This window comes from Tasmannia lanceolata, unplaced genomic scaffold (genome assembly GCF_043159265.1).
Source record: "Tasmannia lanceolata isolate RefF3 unplaced genomic scaffold, GAP_Taslan_0.1 ptg000002l, whole genome shotgun sequence".
NCBI lineage: Eukaryota > Viridiplantae > Streptophyta > Magnoliopsida > Canellales > Winteraceae > Tasmannia > Tasmannia lanceolata.
This window is the reverse complement of record NW_027518679.1, coordinates 37,780,752-37,800,093: the sequence shown is the minus strand read 5'-3', so window position 1 is coordinate 37,800,093 and position 19,342 is coordinate 37,780,752. Positions and strand designations below refer to the sequence as shown.

At 39.4% G+C, this 19,342-nt stretch overlaps 1 protein-coding gene across 3 annotated transcripts in view; it reads right to left on the bottom strand.

Moving 5' to 3' along the window:
- Positions 1 to 4,823, bottom strand: part of LOC143871971 (phospholipid-transporting ATPase 1-like) — a 37,541-nt gene extending 32,718 nt beyond the window's left edge. For all 3 annotated transcript variants that reach the window (XR_013246735.1, XR_013246741.1, XM_077376708.1), the window contains exons 1-2: positions 4,420 to 4,823; positions 1,058 to 3,140 (exon numbers count right to left, since the gene is read on the bottom strand). Coding sequence is in view for 1 of the 3 variants with exons in the window: in XM_077376708.1 (XP_077232823.1) it covers positions 1,058 to 2,822 (1,765 nt within the window). In the remaining 2 variants the exon portion in view is untranslated. The remainder of the gene's footprint in view (positions 1 to 1,057; positions 3,141 to 4,419) is intronic.
- Positions 4,824 to 19,342: the final 14,519 nt, after the last annotated feature.

The following is a 19,342-nucleotide window of genomic DNA, read 5'->3' as shown; positions in this document are numbered from 1 at the left end:
GTTGGAAGGGCAGGAATAGCGCATGAACTCATGCTCTCTTATCCCTTCTTCAACAAGTCTAAAACATTTCAATGCAACTCCTCGTGCTCAGTAGGGCTCGTGAGATAATGAGGTAAATGTGGGAGGCTCAAGCCCGGGACGGGTTCAATACAATGCTGAATATAACGTTATGGAGGGAGCCCATCAGGTAAATTGTCAGGGACTAAATCAGGGAACCCCTCCAACAATGGCAACATCTCAGGTGGGATAGGGGGACTATCCGACTCTTCTTTCCCTACGAGGACTTAGACCATGTTCGTTTCTTTGCAAGCATCCTCGAACTTAGAACGTGATAGAAATAGTGTGAACTCCTTACCTTTGGGTGGAACACCCTCTTTAACCGACACAAGAGGTGTTGGCACATCCCTTGACGGTTTGGGTGGATCATTTACAGGATTTAGCGTAAAATGAATGTCGTCTTTCAAGAAGGAGTACGTATTTCTCTCCCCGTCATGGGTGGTCTTTCGGTAATACTGCCAAGGGCGAGCTTGCAAAAAATGACACACCTCTAGAGGGGCCACATCGCACCAAATTGCGTCTTTGTAAGCATTTTAGATGGAAAAATTCACAAGACGTCAACATGTGACGGGTACTTCATCTCCTCCCTTGAACCATGCGATGTTGTATGATAAATTGCATATCCCCTTGAGAAAATAGCCATAGATTTATGAATTATTTTTAGTAAAAAACTGTAGTTACTGTTCTAATATATCGTAAACTAGAAATGCATTTTTATCAGAAGGTTCTTCTATGAGGCCTACTAATAGGGAAGGACATAAAATGGACCTCCCCAGCTTTAATTAGCACAAATAATCAGGAGAAGCAAAGGTAAATAAAATACCAATTTCAAATAAAATACCCTACCTTCATAAATATAGAAGCAAATAAGCAGATAATAGCAATACCGATTCACACGTTCTACTCATGAAATGCTATCCATATTATGTTCAAAAACTTGTTAATAAATATCAGAGATATAAGGACTCATCTAGAATTACACAAAGAAAGATGGCCATACCTGCAATGCTTGCTTGCTGCATAGGCTGATCAGCCACGGGCAACGAGTTTCCGTAATCCTTCCCATATACACTGGCTTTCCGGAACTCCATCTTGTTCTCAGTCAATGTTCCCGTCTTATCAGAAAATACATATCGTATTTGACCTAAATCCTCGTTAATATTCAACGATCTGCACTGAAACCTCGAGTCAGAACTACCGTCATACATCTGTACATCCCCGATCATAAAGTAAGACTGCCCCAGCCGAACCAATTCCATTGTAATATACAGAGATATTGGTATCATTATCTGAAACACTATGATCGAACTCAAAAATGAGAAAAATATTTCCATTGCAATCCCATAATATTTGTACTGCTTTCCATTATTTTTCCCATCCGTATAGTATCTCCTTCTGTAATAAGGCATTGTATCGAGCTGATCCATGTGGCGCTCGAGCCACAGCCCCATACCAAGTGCCACTACTGCACACATGACAAATAGAAAAACTGACAACCATAGGGTTTCCCTGTTCATGTAACCTTCCAATTTGCTTCTTTTAGAAGGGGACAGTGCACTGTTCAACATTGCTTTCGTTTCCTGGCCAGCATATACAACAACACCAATAACCCAGTCTGTGTTCTTCACCTGGCAGCCGCGCAAAATGATATTTGATTGGCCAAGAGGAACTCTATGTCCATTGAATTCCATGTTTCCAGTAAATTCATAAATATTTCTATTGGGCTGCTCACATTTAATGAGCCCTGAAATGGTTCCCCCTTCGAAAACCATTGAAGCCGTTTCCTGTCGTGCATACCTCGTCTTCAGATTTGATTCACCATCCAGGTTCATTGTCTGGATGTATGCTATCCCACTCGGATCACTTGTCCCTAACAAAACAATGTCACATGGGATCGTTTCTTCAGCACAGATTCTCACAACCTCACCAGCTCGTATCTTTTTACATTTCTTCATCAGGAACCGGCCATTTTGAAGAACTTGGGCCTCTCGGTTATTTTCTTTCCGGTCTGATCTGTGCCTACGCCAATCTTCATAGCCATCCTTAATAGCAGTGACGAAAAGCACGAAAAGGAGGGGAAAGAGTGAAACAGTTCTTCCAAAGACAGCCAGTGGCGGGAGCTGGTTCAGACCAGCGATAGCTAAGAAGTATAAATAAGCAACTCGATGGAATTGGATGAACAGATTTTTTGGCAGGAAAGTGATCAAAGTGTATTTGCTGGTTCGGATCTCATTCCCTGTGAACTCATACTTGTCGTTTGTCCTTTTTGGGTCATTAATATAGATCAATCGAGGATTATCTTCAGATGAAAAAGCATCTTCAAATTGCACACTTTTATGGCGGACCCGCTGAGATTTGTTTAACTTTTCCTGCTCCGAAGAAGAAGGCCCAGAAATCTCGAATGCTGTGGAATTGTCCTGCAAATCCATAATACCCCAAGATTCCAGCCGTCTCCCTTCTTGCAATGGGCATTCCAGCAGAAACCGCTGTAAGAACTGTGACTCGGCTGATTGGAAGCGCTTTGCAGTCACGGTGGAATCCGAGTCTTCTATAATTCTCCGACAACTACCCTTATATTCAACAGAAACATCATTGTCTTTTCTATCTATTAAATGACTTTCAGTGTCCTCAAAACTCAAAGAGGAACAGGAAGCAGCGTGGCAGAGGCAGCTAAGAGAACCAAGGCTTGACGGAGAAGGTGACACCGTAGATGAAGGATCAGAAGCATATGAAGATGGCAATAGCAATGGCTTGCCGGAAGTCATAAATAAACTTTTGAGGGATACATCTGAGTAAAGGAAAAGGAAAGTCCAATATTTCTAATTATTGTAAAAAAGAATCGGCGGCCCATAGCAAATCTCTTCCCCTTCTGTCCTCGGCCAAAACAAATCAGCCCGAGGAATTTGAGTTTCCTTTGGCAGGAAAGGACAATCCATGCCATTTAGAAACCCATTTTAGTTTTCACTGACAGCTAGGCGGAGCATTAACATCTTCCATTTTTTAACATCATTTTTTCTGATTATGTTTTTTCCTTGTACTGTCGCAGAGTTCTAAAAGAAGATGAAACAGCTTTCCTTGCTTGCCTGTTAAAAGTACAAATTCAAGAAACTCAGTACAAATTCAATAAACTATTGATTTCAATACTCTGGTTTTGAGACTTCTACTAGTTTTTTATTGCTAACAAAAATCCACCAGACAAAAGCAAACAAAGCCAATTCGGAGATCCTATCTGGTCCTCAAGATATCCAACTAGCATCAACAGGAGAAGAACGCTTTTGAAACCTCAAAACGGGCAAAAAAAAGGCTCAAAATTTGAATGTAGAAACTGAGCGAAGTCAATGTGAAATTGTGAACTCACCAAATATCCCCATTTCTCGCCCTAATACCCTACACATACCCCAAATTGCTACAGGTATCAAGACCTAATGCCAAAAAACTGAAAAACCATGAGGAATCAGGACGTGTTAAACCTGTTCAAAAATAATCTAATTTATATCTCTCCATTCCCAGAATAGACACGATTCAGCGTATCCTCACCGATCTAAACCCTAATTTTAACGAATAACTTTAATTCTAAAAAGAAAATTAAAAAATATTAAAAAACTTTTTGAACAAGAAGCATAAATTGGATTTTCACTGATTGATAATTGTTTCAATGGCCTCATAGAGGTACATCACACTTGTAATAGGCACGGACAAAAAAAAAAAAAAAACTAAAATTAAGGGAGAAGCAAACAAGTGACACCAAACAAAATTTGCAAGTCCTAATAGTGATGAACAGAAGTTTCGCCAAATACACAAAAGAAAACAAAAAATACAATCCGAACGCACCTACCTTCAACGATCTGACACTAGCAAACCCTAATATCATCGCGCTCCTCAAAACTCAAACGTTATGTACCCTATCATCTCGAAATTCACCAAAGGAACTTCCTCATACATGAGGGACTGCACTGAATCTAGAAATCGTGACGCAAAACAAAATTTGCAAGCCCTACTAGTGATGAAGATTTTACCGATTCAAACCCTAACCTACACCGCACTCTGACAGAATTAAGAAATCGAACTAAAGTTTCTCCAGATACACCAGAGAAAACACAATGCGATCCGAACGCATAGACCTCGACACCGACAAACCCTAATATCATCGCGCTTGTCAAAACTCAAACGTCTTGCACCCTATCGTCTCGAAATTCAAAAATTTCCTCATACATTCTAGACTGCACTGAATCCAGAAATCGTCAAAAAAAAAAAAAAAAAAGAGATGATGCATTTCTACAATCTATCAGACAGATCTGATGAAACTAGAGATCCGCTCAAAAATCAACAACATAAAATAAAATACACACGAGCTGAACATACCTTCTCCCAAAAATCGGATCAATAGATCCAAGATCGTCTGGTTCCGGCAAAAATCCACAGTTTTGGAGCCCTAAATTCTCGAAATCCGCAAAAGGAACTCAATCAGACGTTTTTTTACTTGCACTGAGTCCAAAAATCATCCAAAAAAGACACGGATTTCTGCAAATGGTTGTTGGAAAGCCAGTTTTCGTTTTTTTTTTTGCCTCTCTGTGATTTGATAAAGATCTGATTTTTTTCAGAGAGAATGCAGCATTTTTAAAGGAGATCTAGGGTTTACAAGAAGAGAATCGGATAATTTTTTCTTTCAGAATAAGAGAACAGATCGGAAAGCGAAAAAATTGCTGTGGAGAGGGACAGAGCGAGAGAAGTACGAATGGAGGAGCACAAATATTGCTGCCTCTGGTGGATGTTGGCCGTGATTCTTCTCTTTCTTCCGCACTTTATAGCGTTTGAATTTTGTTCCTAAAACGCCCATGCTAGGTTCATGAATTAACGAGAATACCTAGAGACGTTACGTTTCATATTTAACTTAACGGGAAGTAATATATTCACCCCCTTTATTAGTTGGGACAGCCCCATCAAGTGCATTTATGATTTCTTTTTTTTACTAGACAGGGCTGTCCCAAGTAAAAGAGGGGATTAATATATCATTTCCTTAAATTGAAACTAGCATCGTTAGACGGTTACACCTGAGTCCATGCAATGCACGCACTGGGAAAATAATGGGCCCACCCCGTCAAAATATGAGGTGTAAAATGGAGGGGCCCAACCCATGGATGGCTTGGGAGGAGATTACGGGACCCACCCCATTAAAACATTTGTATGGGTTTGAGTGGAGTTGGTGGGACCCGCTGTGTCAAAACACTACGTTAAATGGTGGGCCACACCCTATCATGGATTTTGGTATAGATGCTGGGCCTACTCATGGGTGTAAAATGGTGGGCCCTGCCATTTGCATGGTTTTTGGGAGAGATGATGGGCTCTTACTGTATTAAATTATGAGGTGTAAAATGGTGCCCCTAACCCATGCTATGCATGGGTGTAAAATGATACGCCTCACCTTACCAAAACATGTGTTGTAAAATGATGAGCCTACCATGTATAAAAAAATCCACCATTAGGAAAGTGATATATCAGCCCCCTTTGATTACTTGAGACACCCACCAACGGTGTACGTGGCAATCAACCCCATTGATTCCTTCTGACGCGAAGTACATCAGCCCCTCTGCAATCATTGATACACTGTTGCTGGGTGTCCCAACTAATCGAAAGGGGTGGATTTTTCACATCCCTTAACATTATTGGTTAAGTTTTAAAGCCCAATAAAAACGTTAGAGGGGGTGAAATTATCATGAACCATTCTCACAAAAACCATTAAAGGGGGTTTTCTATCCCTTTAGTGGGGGGAGATATCATTTCTCTTTTTTCAATAATAAGGGCATGTTTGGCTACCAGATTTTTTTTTTGTCTTGGAAAAAAAGCTTACCCAATGGCAAAGGTGGTTGGGAGAGGGTTAGACATGAGAGGGACTGAGTGAGGAGAGGGTATGAAAGGGCTAGGGAAAAAAAACTCTACCCAAAATATGATCTATTTTTCCTTTTTTAGCCACTTCTCACACTCTACTCATTCATGCCCTTTCAAGTCTCACCTTCTCCCACTCTACATACCCTTCTCTGACCACTTGTGAAACCTTAAAATTCTACATAAAATGAAATGACCGACAGAGGAAAGAAACACATTTAGTATATATTATAGATAGAAGATATGTTCCCCCGACTAAAGTTTGACAAAACTAACCCTAAAATAGAAATCCTACCACACCGCGTAAGTAAATCATCCATAACTTCGTCAAATCATGCTAAAATTGCATGAGCTTGGGCTTGTTAGATAGGTGAGTGAAAAATCTTTCTAATGGTACGAAAACAAGCCAAACGAACAAGATTTGATTCATAAAATGTAAGTTAGAAATAAGACGGCGAAAATAGAAGATGAAGAATAAGGGACTTGTTCTACGTTGCATGTTCTTCGGAAATTTGCTTGCTTCATTAGCCCATGTATGTATAAAACCAGACCTCATGTTTCGGCCACTATCTCTCATATCTAATTATTTATTAACGAAGACATCATAACAATGCATCAACCGTCTCATCTTCCTTCCTTTTGTCACCTATTTATGCTCCCCTACATGGCGCTTAGCCATGAAAAAGGCTCTCAAAATCATAGTACTTGCCTAAGTAGGCTAGGAACTAAGAGTCAATGATTAGAGATGGAAGAGAACAGGGTGACTCAAGAATAAAAATGCGTATGGCCTATTTTTACAAAAGTACCCTTGAAATAATAATTAAAGTTATTAAAATTAGAGGCTATTTTCGTAAAATAGTATAATAAAATTGAATATAGGATTGTCCCACGGACTTTTGTTATGTATCTTATGATAAGGTCCCCTAATGTGTCCATGGTCTGGATGGTCAATCAGCCTGTTGGATCAGTACGTAACGGATCTATATGGGGATATTTTATATGGTGTAAGTTTGTATAGTCCAATATTTTTCAAAAAGTATTGTACGACTTACGCCATAGGATGATCCAAACCGTCCATTTGATGGGCCACGACGTAAATAGGTTGTGCCCAAAAAATCATGTCCATACGCCATAGGATGATCCAAACCGTCCATTTGATGGGCCACGACGTAAATAGGTTGTGCCCAAAGAATCATGTCCATAGAATGATCTCAGCCCCTGTATCTATAGAGGAATAGCATATTATGGAAACCTCTATAGATCAAAGGGATAGGATCATCTTATGGGCTTGATTTTTTGGGCACAACCTATTTATGTCATGGCCCATCAAATGGACCATTTGGATCGTGGTGTAAGTCATACAATACTTTTTGAAAAATACCGGCCTTACACCATATAAAAACTCCTATATGGCTGTGACAATATAAAAACTCTTCTTATGGACTTGGAAATGATAAATCCGTCCCTTTTCTTTACATGGGACAGCGAACTCAAGTGTACGCGCCAATCAGGGCCGTTGAGTCCTTCCCATGTGAAGTAAATCAGCCCCTTTGCAGTCATAGATACACCAGAGGTGGCTGTCCCAAGTAATAAAGGGACGGATATATCTTGATTGGAGTTAATCCAGTATTTTTCAAAAAGGTAAGGTATGGCCCACACCATAGGATGATCCAAACCATCCATTTGATGGGCCACAACTTAAATAGGGTGTGCCCAAAAAATCACTACCATAGGATGATCCCAACCCTCTAATCTATAGAGGTTTCCATAAAATGCAGTGTCTCTATAGATCGGAGGGCTAGGATCATCCTATGGAAATGATCTTGTGGGCACAATCTATTTACATTGTGGTCCATCAAATTGACGGTTTGGATCATCCCACAATACTTTTTGACAAACACTGGACTATACGGGCTTGTACCATATAAATTAATTATGATTGAAAGATAGGATGCACGCCATCACTTCCATGCCGAAAGTGATGGCATGTTATTCGGTTGTAGGTGAGCCAAAACCTTCTGTGCTGAAAGTGATGGCACGTTATCCGGTTGTAGGTGAGCCAAAACCTTCCGTGCCGAAAGTGATGGCACGTTATCCGGTTGTAGGTGAGCCAAAACCTTCCGTGCTGAAAGTGGTGACACGTCATCCGGTTGTAGGTGAGCCATAACCTTCCGTGCCGAAAGTGATGGCACGTCATCCACATCGTTTGTAGGCACCGTCAGAAAACCTTCTCCTAGTTTGATGGAGTCCGGAAAAACCATCGTTGTTGAAGATAACTCCAGCAGAGCTATAGTGCAGTGATTGGCAGAACTTGAGGCAGTGTGGTATGCAGTAGAAGTCAGAATGCGCTGATTGTCGAAGTACCAGTGGTAGCTGTTTTCAAGATTGAGAAGTCATTGTTATTGTGGAACTGAGCTTCACAGAGCGTTTAGTGTCGACGTTATCAGGTGGGGGAGTGTCACGGGGAAACAGTTCAGGACACAACCGGTATTAAAATCCATCCCGTCTCGTCTCGTTGCGTCTTGGAAATGCGTTGTTTATAACACCTTTGGTCGCCACTCGCCGCTAAGCTGGTTGGTTGGCCAAACTCTATAGGAGGAGTTGACCCCGTGACTTGCTGACTCCTCCCCTGTTAGGCCCAGCAGGTGTGGGCAGGAGCCTTGGTGGCTTGCTCATGAGTTGCAAGAGGACTTGCTTGTGCATCTGTTGCACACAGTAGGAAATCATACTTCAACTCGTAGGCGTGCCCTAAGGGAGCTTTGGGTGCGGACTGCGAGCTATCCATAGGGATGCTCCAGTTTCTTTGGTCGAGGATGGGGGCCAAAGACAGTGCATGTAGGGTTGGGTTCCCACATGTATTGCGCGTACGGACCGGTGCAGGGGGCTACCTATACTGGTTGCCCTTCTGCACCGCGGTACGTCTTGTGAGTAGGCCATTCTCTAGGTCTTCCATGGGTTCGTGCCGGGGCGACTTCGGTTGCCCTCGCGAGGTGTACACCTTGCGGATCAGTCCATGGGGCATCTTGCTCCTTGGATGACCAAGCCCCAGCGCTTGGCGGATTGGTGCGTGGCATCGTCATGCCTCGTACTCGATGGACTTTGCATTAAGCCCCAAGGCCTTATGTTCGATGTACTCGTGATGCAGGCTGATCATGAGTGTAGGTATCTAGAAGCGCATGCCAAGATCTGAGCCAAGTAGCCTGTTGAATAGCTTAGAGTTTGTGTGCACATTCGAAGCATCAAGGGGTGTTGGCGTGTAGGGCCTTTAAAACCTTGCACGATTGAAGGCTTGCCCTAGCATTTGTGCGTGTTGGGGCGCCGCACGGGTTATTCCGCTGCTCAAGAATCTATTGGGAAATGATATTTACGCCCCTTTTGATCACAAGGGACACCCATTGCCGGTGTTCTTTGCAATCAAAGCCACTGGATTTTTCTGACATTAAGTACATGAGCCCTCTTTTTGTCATTGATACACTGACGCGGGTGTCCCTGGTGATCAAAAGGGGCGTAAATATCACTTCCCAATCTATTTAACCGATAAAAGTACATCTTATCATGGATGGTCAAGATCACTATCCGCGCTCCATTTTCTCTTGTCCAAACTATTCCTCGACTCCTCCTTGAAAATGACTTCTCTAATCCTTAGTTAATATATATATGCTCTCAAAACTCTTTTGTTTCTATCTCTAATCATCGAACACCATGTCAAACACTTCTTCTCTAGAGGAGCTACAGAAAAAGATGAAGAGTGCCAACATCCATACAGTCTCTAAGAAGAAAACTTGCATAGGTTCCCCCACCACACATCATGGTTCTTTCCGGTGTCGCCTCCACTGGAACTCCGACAAGTTTGACCAGAGAAATCCCAACGGAAATTCTAAGAAGACTTGCTAGACTAATAGGAAGAGTCTGAGCATTCTAATTAGGGTTTCCAGCTATGGTGAAGCTAGGCTAAGCAGGCTAGGTAGGATTTGTACGGACTAACAGGAACCACTTTCCGTTTCAGCCTTCAAAGAAGAAGACATGGGTGAAGAAGTTCCCATGATATCTCCAGAAATTTCAAGTCTCCCTCCACAAGGATGATGCCTTGGAGATCTTCTTTTGTTTTCCTTCTTTAATTTTTATTTTTTATTTTTGGTTTTCTGATTTGTATATATTGATATGCTAATGAAATGAGAAAAATGCTTTGAGATCACTCATATTGATTACATAAGTGGAGAATTCCTTGTGACAATTACAGTAAATAAGAATTAAAGACTTACACGTAAGAAATTTATTTGAGTAACGGCGTGTAAATATTTTGTTTTTGAATGGCAGATAATGTGTAAATAATGGCGTGTAAATATTGTGTAGTATCTATTTTTGCGGTTTCCGAACATTAATCTTTTGTAACCGAGAGATAATTCTTGGATTCTATATGTCAAAGATAAGGGATAGAGTAAATATTTTAGGAGATATATATGGGACCCTCCTAGTTTGTTTTGCAATCTAGGGATTTGCTACACTTCTGCTGGGTGTCCCAAGTAATCACGGATGTATCACTTCCCTTCTTTTTTTCTCGTCATCTTCTTTCTTTGCCTCAACCTCCACAGCTTCATCTCCTCCCACCCCACCCACTACTACTACACGTCTCTCCTTGCAGCCACCCTAGTCTTTCCGATGTCCACAACGCTATATCCATGAAACTCCAGTGCACCAGCTACTCTTTGTGTCGGTCCCAGTTCCTCCTCCCTATGTTCTGGGCCCATGATCTTTTTTGGATTTGCTTCTGTACCTTCCTTGCGACTTAAAGACAAGTTTTTGGTTTTGAACCTAGACTTTCATAGGTGGTCGTGCCATGACCATTGTTGGGCTTCCTTTAAACATGTTCTTAGGCTTACTGTGGACATCTGCTCCTGGGGTGCGGACATTCGTTAACTCCTTCATTGGAACCATCGATCGTGGCCGATGGATGATCCACTATTTTTCGTCCATAAAAATCAAGGCATTAGCCCGAGTTTTATGGGGATTAACTTGAGTCGCTAGGTAGGGGACGGCCTAGGACCCCCTAGTGACTTTGTGGTATGTCTGCGTCTTCTTTTGATCGGATTCGGCCTAGGACCCCCTAGTGACTTTGTGATATGTCTGCGTCTTCTTTTGATCGGATTCGTTGCCTGGTTACAGGGATGAAAGGTGTTAGGCACCGTCCCTGCCCAATAATGACCAGTGTCTTATCATTGAGCCGTATTTAAGTTAAATATTAATTGGACTTGCCCTAAATGATTTTCTGTCTTAAATATTAATTGGACTTGCCATAATTGATTTCCTATCAACATCGGAGACAATAATGATCTTTGTTTTTTACATCCATTTGATACGTACCTAGATAGATGGGTCCCACTTAGGATTTAGCAATATCTAAATTAGCTTTTGATATTAATGTGATTCCTGGCAATAGTTTTAGTAGTTATCTATATTTAGTAGAAGATGGAGATTTGATTAGAATATTGGCTACTCTTAGAATAGCAAGTTATTATTTAATTAGGAAGTAGATTTGGGTAGGATTCTTATTATGTAGGAAAGTTACTTAGGGTTATGAGATACAAATAAATTGTAATCTTGTATTTCATCAATGGAGAAATTATTCTAGAAATTGTTTTTCTGCACAAAGGAGGATTGATCCTTCCCTCGAAGTGGATCAAGAGGCTGATCTTTCCTCTAAGAAGATCAAATCACGTTACGAACCGAATCGGGTTCGTAACAATTGGTATCAGAGCGGCACGATCCGTTATTGTGTCGAAGCAAATCGAAGGAACAATAGATCAGTGGAATGAGAATATAAGAGAGATCATAAGGCATCTAGCTTCTATGAAGGCCAAGTTCAACGAGATAGTATTATCGTTTGGTGTGAAGTCAGAAGAACCTCCATGTCTGATGGAAGAGTTGAGGGAGAGCACCGTCGAGAGGGCTTGCACTATGAAAAAGGAAAGAAGAAAGAGAAAATTGAGAGAAAAGAAAATGAGAGAACAGAAGATGAGAGAAGAAAAGGTGAAGAAGCCACAAAAGAAAGGTTTTCATCGAAGAGTCCACCGTTCCTCTCAACCTATCCAACGCTGTAAAAAAGATTCTCACCCACAGCCATCCATGTATCAACATCTCAGTCATTCCAAAAAGACACATCAAAAGTGCTTTGATGAACGGCACGATGCGATCGATTTGAAGATGGAGCTGCCTCAACCCTTGATGAGGACATACGGGATGGTGACTAATTATAAGACAAAGAACGGATGAAAAGGAGGGAGAAAGAATAAAGAAAAAGACAAGATGGAAGAAATTTGGAAAGTCGTGTGCAAGGTCATCTCCTCAAACGGCCATCGATTAATCTCCAACCTTGAGGACAAGGTTGATTTCAAGGCGGGTGGAATGATACGTACCTAGATAGATGGGCCCCACTTAGGATTTAGCAATATCTAAATTAGCTTTTGATATTAATGTGATTCCGGGCAATAGTTTTAGTAGTTATCTATATTTAGTAGGAGATGGGGATTTGATTAGAATCTTGGTTACTCTTAGACTAGCAAGTTATTATTTAATTATGAAGTAGATTTGGGTAGGATTCTTATTATGTGGGAAAGTTACTTAGGATTATGAGATATAAATAAATTGTAATCTTTTATTTCATCAATGGAGAAATTATTCTAGAAATTGTGTTTCTGCATAAAGGAGGATTGATCCTTCCCTCGAAGTGGATCAAGAGGCTGATCTTCCCTCTAAGAAGATCAAATCACGTTACGAACCGAATCGAGTTCGTAACAATTGGTATCAGAGCGGCACGATCCCTTATTGTGTCGAAGCAAATCGAAGGAGCAATGGATCAGTGGGATGAGAATATAAGAGAGATCCTAAGGCATCTAGCTTCTATGAAGGCCAAGTTCAACGAGATAGTATTATCGTTTGGTGTGAAGTCAGAAAAACCTCCGTGTCTGATGGAAGAGTTGAGCGAGAGCACCGTCGAGATGTGGACCCCGATCCGAGAGAGACGGCGGGAGGACGTGCGCCCCCACGCGAGTCAGTCTCAGGATCATCCACGTGAATGGAGAGCTCTACCAAGGAACTCTCGAAAGAAAGTGCCTCTCACAGCATGAGTGGCGATACAAAGGTGAGATACCTCTCGATTCGGGGACTAGCCCAGATTCGAGGCGTACCTTAAACAAAGAAGAGTCGCCATCCAAGGAAAGTGGGCCAAGGATCCCATACTATGCTCTGTTGCAACGGATAACCAGAGATATAAAAATAGGGTTCGTGCCTAGTTACGAATTCGGAAGGTCTGAAGAGCACCTCATCCGCCCAAGTGCAAGCACCTGGTCTCTTATGCCATTTATTATTAATTTTGAAGAGTTTTGGGCGAAAATCATATAAAATGAGAACGAATATCTCCGAGAAGACGTCTATCTAATCATGCATGTCTCAGAGATGAATAATAAACACACATAAAAGAAATGAAAGAAGTGTCGCCTAATAATAGCTAGGTTATGAGTGCCATACCTAACTGGTGTCTGAGTTCTGGTGTTCAAACACATGCATGCTACAGCTAAAGATATAAGATCTGTACATGAAAGTAAGAAAACACAGCAAAACATACAACACAAATCAACTCTATATATGACTGGACAAGATGAATCCTAAAACTCTAATGCGACTTGACTCGGACTAAGATAGACGTCCATCCTAGCTGCTCTACGTATCCCGGCCTCGGGAAGAATCAGAGTCAACGTAGTTCGATGCCCTATTCTAAACTACTATGCCTAACCATCTAGGACCGCTATCCTAGACTCGATCCACTAGACTCGACTGATTTTTAAAGCTTTTTGCACAATTGTTTAAATTCAAGTGAATTGTAAATTTTTAGGACTCTCTATATGCCCTAACTAATGCAAGTTGATTAGCCTTAAGCTAATGCAGGTGGGCCCTACATCCTATGTGTAACTAGGTTGTGCAAGCTAAGGAAAACCATGGCTGACTATATGCTTCCTAGTCTAGCCATCGGTTCGACTGCATGTCTAGCCGATCGACTTGAGGCCTCCTAACTCTAGGGACACTCACACGACAGGACACACCATATCAACAAATCAAGACAAACTCCTAACTCTAAAACACCCTAAATATCTAGGACAGACTCCTAACTCTAGAGGAAGATCTTTTTGAAAAGGTTTTGAAGTTTTTTGTATTTTTGGGAATGTTTGAAATGTTTTTGTTTTTCGAAAGTTTGGCTGGACTTGGGATGTGAATCCCAAGCTGCACTACGTACCCCGTGGAAAGGGATCAAGCCAACGTAGTTCGGAAAAGAATTCCTAACTACTCTCCTAATGACTCAAGATTTTTGATATTTTTGGTTTTTTAGACGTTTTTGTTGTTTTGAATTATTCAAATGTTTTTGGGATTTTGACACGAGAGGACAGCATCCTATCATCATAAGGAGCAGGGCAGACTCCTAGATATCCCGCAAAGGTTGGACCGAATCCTATGCTTTGCAGGGGAAAAGACAGAATCTCGACTATGTAAGGGTTGGACTGTATCCTATACCTTACAGGAGTCGAACAAGATCACATGATTGAAAGAGAGGGTGGACAGAATCCTAACTCCCTATGATGATAGGACTTGACCTCTGAACAAGAGGACTGACTCTCTAGCTAATGACTCTAAGAGAGGGTGCATAGAAGCAATGCTAATGAAACTAGACAAGTCTCTTAAGCACAGAGATGGGATGAGATAGAGTACTGGCGAGACTAAGCAAGTCTCTTAAACAACAGAGATGGGCTCCAAGTAACCTTATCATTGCCCAAACAATGATAAGAAAAAGAGATAATTGACAGACCAAGTTGGTCTTCGACTAGAAGAGGGTTTAAGACCTGTGAGACTAGAGGTAGTCTTCTAGGGGTCGACTCAGATTGATTCAATAATGAGACAATGCCTGTCTCCAAAGATTTGGATCTAACAGACTAGGCAAGTCTTTTAAGAAAGTGGAATGCTATTTGGACTGAGCCAGCTCCCTATGGATGGGCTTGGGCTAGCGCCTCCATCGCCCTGGCAATGAGAAGGACCTTATGCTTTAAAGGATATAAAAGATTGAGCAAGTCTTAAAATAAATGAGGGGAGTGCTACTTGGACTAAGCAAGTCCCCTAAGGATGGGCTTGGGCTAGCGCCTTCATCGCCCTAACCTAAGAGAATGTAGGTATTAAAGTTCAAAAGAATACTAACACAAAGTAAAATCCTATAAATACTTCATTTTCAAAATTAATCTTGAATCATATCATGGACAATGGAGATTGTTATCAAAACATAAGTATATATAATAACCTATTTATCTATAATGCTAAAAAAATATTCTTCTAAAGATACTGATCAAATAACAAGGGTCAATTTTCAAACATTTTGAATGAATATATTTAATGGGATTCACAGTTCACTACCATATATATGCTCAACACCTCATAGTCTTACGAGTAAAATCCAACTATATCTGTAGACACCCCATTTTGACCGATCCCAAATAACCTTGTTTGAATAAAAACCTTTTCAAATTAATGATCTACTGTCCCAAATTATGCCTTAGGGTAATTTAGGATCCCATTTAGGTACCTCTAAAATTTCAGAAAAATCCGTCGCGGTTTGCCTAGCGAACAAACGAGGTAGGTAGCTTAGTGTAAAATAGTGTAGCAGAAGGAGGGTAGTTTATTCAGTCTGAGGGCTGTCTTGTCAGAATAATTTGTTGTCTAAATAGCAGCAGGAAGGTGTCCCTGGGCAATTAAAGGGGCGCGAATTTATTCTATTATTTATTTTTTTAATTTTTCTGTGGACCACCTAATATTGGCAAGAATCATTTTAAAATACACACATGAGGGTTGTTTAACAAACTAAAGAGGGTTAAAAATTAACCATTTTTCCTATAAATAGAAGGTTACCTCTCTCATTAAAGGCCTTTTCATTTTCGTTCGTTTTCTTTAGAGAGAGAAGCTGTGAGAATTTTTAGAGAGAGAGTTTAGATCTAGAAACCCTAACTCCTTTTTCATCTTCTCCGGCAAGAATCCAATCGGATTCCGGTCACTTCCTCACCGTCGGCATACTCTTGTGGCTTTGTTCTACCCTACTATTATCGTTTGATCTTCTTATTTTTCATTTTTTTTTGAAATATACGAACCCTAGCAGAGCTATAAAAAAAAAATTTCTTAACCCTAATTCTCGATCCTCCTTCTCCGATCTTCTCCGGCAAGTCTATGGCAGAAAAGGTGTTGTTCTTATAGATCTCCAACAAGATCTGCTATCTCCAAGTTTTTGAAATTCGTAAAAAAGAAAAGAAAAGGGGAATCGATTCAATAAAGAATCATAGAAGAAAGTCAGATCACTCCTTAACAAAAGGTAATATTCTTATAAGATTTTAAGCATTTAATTTCTTTATGGTTGATCTGATCTGAACACATGTTCTTCATCAATTAGCTCCTAAATCAGATTTTCGATAATTATTTCCCTTATATTTATGTAATTGTGTGCAGTTGATTTGGTTGAATTTCGTTTTTCTTGATAATTAATTCTTAAAAATAGATCCTGATGGATGATTTCACTGTAATTTCGATTTTTTTTTACTGGTTAAGATACGGCAAAATAGAAATTTGATTTCAGAGGATTTATCTTAATGATTTAGGTTTTAGGACAGTATAAATTGCAATTGTTTGTGGAATATGAGCCTGGAAAATGATATTCAGTACATTAGGATATTTTTATGAAAAAGACAACTATTGATGCGTATCTGAGATATTACTTCATCTCTATGTGTGTTGTTTTATTTCATACTACTAGTGACTGGTTTGAGTGTGACAATGGGATCAGATTATCTTACCAAAGCTTTATGCTAGCATGATCATTTTCTCTAGCTTTAAATATTATTAACCTGATATTATGCTTGCTTAGACAGATAACATGTTAATTTTCACTTGTCTCGTGGGTTTAACAAAAGGACCTCTCAGTTGATTGCTACTCTAAGACTTGTTAGTACATATGTACATATAGAGTATGATTTATGTATGAATGAGGCATCATATAGATTATGCAGGTTCCTGATATTTTTGGCGTGATGACATTTTAAGAGTGAAATGTACTATGAGAATCCCATGCCTACTGATTTTCAAGTCATGGATTTCATTCCCTTTTGCCTCCTTTATGTCAATTAATAGTTGAGAATAACCATGGAAGTAGGGAAAGGGTAGGTTGAAATGATGTAATCTCTCTATGTCATCTCAATTTCATTTTCTTCCACAAAATCCTCAGTCACTACCCTGCTTAAGGGCCACACAAATTCAGGTATAGAAAATAACCTGGGCATTCTTTCAACCTAAAAAAAAAAGAGAAAAAAGAAGAAGGTCCCTTGATCCTTAGAACAGATTTAGCAGACACATCATGATAAATGCATATATAAATTAAATGCGTAAAAAAAAATGGTTGTATTCCTCTTATATGTCTGAAGAATTTCCTACACACACAGCTTATAAAACAAAAATTCAGATTTTCCATGTAGATTTTCCACTCCTACATGTGTACATCCAACCAGTTTTTGCTGTCCCATTTTTATTTTTATTTTTTTATATTATTTTATTATTATATTTTTTTTATTTTTTATATTTTATTATCTTTCATAGGCCCTACACTTCTAGCTAAAGTCTTATTCCATTGTATTCTTCATCCTTGAAATTTAAGTCTTCATAAGAAATTCAGCTCTAAGGGAAGTTTCAGGTTATTCATAAAGAATATTGTTATACATGGTTTACTTTCATGGTTTAATAAGGGTGATGTGGATTTTCACATACATTTAGCTTTGGATTTGTCTAAAATCTTTTCCATATGAGTATTTATTCCTAACCGATTGAGGAAATAGATTCAGCTCTTTATGTTTTGTTGCACCTTCAATGTTGATTTTATTTGTTGATCATGGTTTGAGATGGAAGGTTGATTATCAAGAAAATTATTGCTTGCCTAAAGAAATACCCTGATAGTAGTAAGCTTCATTTAATGGACCTGTGTCATAACATTTTTTATTCAGCCATGGATTAGATATTTCTCCTATAGACTATTCATTTTTCTTCATAAATTAAAATCTAGCAGGAGTCTTATTTCAATTTTTATATTCGCGTGAATAAAACAAGATAGTGTATATATTCTATGATGTATGCATGTCTCTTAATACTATATTCATCATAACTTGATTACATCCACATATCTTATGATGGTGTTTATTATTATCTTATGATTTTTAACCTTAATATTATGTAATGATCAAGTTATTCATTGTTTATTTTACCCCTGATGAAGGTCATTTGAACTTAGTAATGGCATATCAAATGTGTACTTCATAGTATTTGCAATGTTGATAATGGTTCCCTCTCCCAAAAATGCCCTGTTTTTAAATACACTGATATGAGTCACTGATTTGGCTATTGCGAGTGAAGGAAAACCAAAAATATCAGATAAGAAACAACATAGTATAGAGCCCAGTCACAGTCACGTCATTATCTGCCCTCTTGAGAATCTGTGTTAACTTAGCCTTCTTGAATTTAGTGATAAGAATTTAGTTGTGTTTTTTTTAATACATGGAGATTTCAATTTGAACTTGTATATTTGAATGGTATAGGATGAGAATATAATAATAATATCATCATGATTTTGCTGTCATTATACCATTTGATTGCGGCTGTCATGAATAAAAGTTGTTATAATTATGTGTATTCATTAGGTCGATTAGTGTATTCTTATTTAGTTTCTACAATGATAAATTGATTGTGTGTTGGGTTTCTACAATTCTGCATGCTATGGAAACAAATATAATTTTAATGTAATCATCAGATTCATTTGTTCATAATTTTACCAAAGCCATGTCCATTTAGATATTTTCCTTAAATTATTCTAAGGTGTAGTGGTGCACCATAAGAGAGTTAAGATTCACATGTGATGATTGAATTATCAGTAGGCTTTTAGCTTATGTTTATTTTAATATAGTAAAAATTTACACTAAACACAATTGCTATATTCTATGGGCCTATAGCTGTTATTCCCTGCAGGATAACTACTGTCGTGTTCATAATTTATGCCTCGTCTTTATTCTGTTTCCTTATATAGAGAGTTTCTAGTCTTTTAAATATCTTTAGACATTAGGTCCCCATTCAGAGTAAAGGGCGATGAAGGCGCTAGCCTAAGCCCATCTTTAGAGGGATTTACCTGGTCGTGGTAGCCCCCCCTTCTTTCTTCTTCACTCTCTATAGACTTACATAGTCTTTAGAAACCTTTAGAATTTGTCCTTTCATTGCAAGGGCAATGAAAGAGTTATCTAGAGCCTTCTCTTAGGAGACAAGCCATGTCTCAGAAAAATCAAACCCC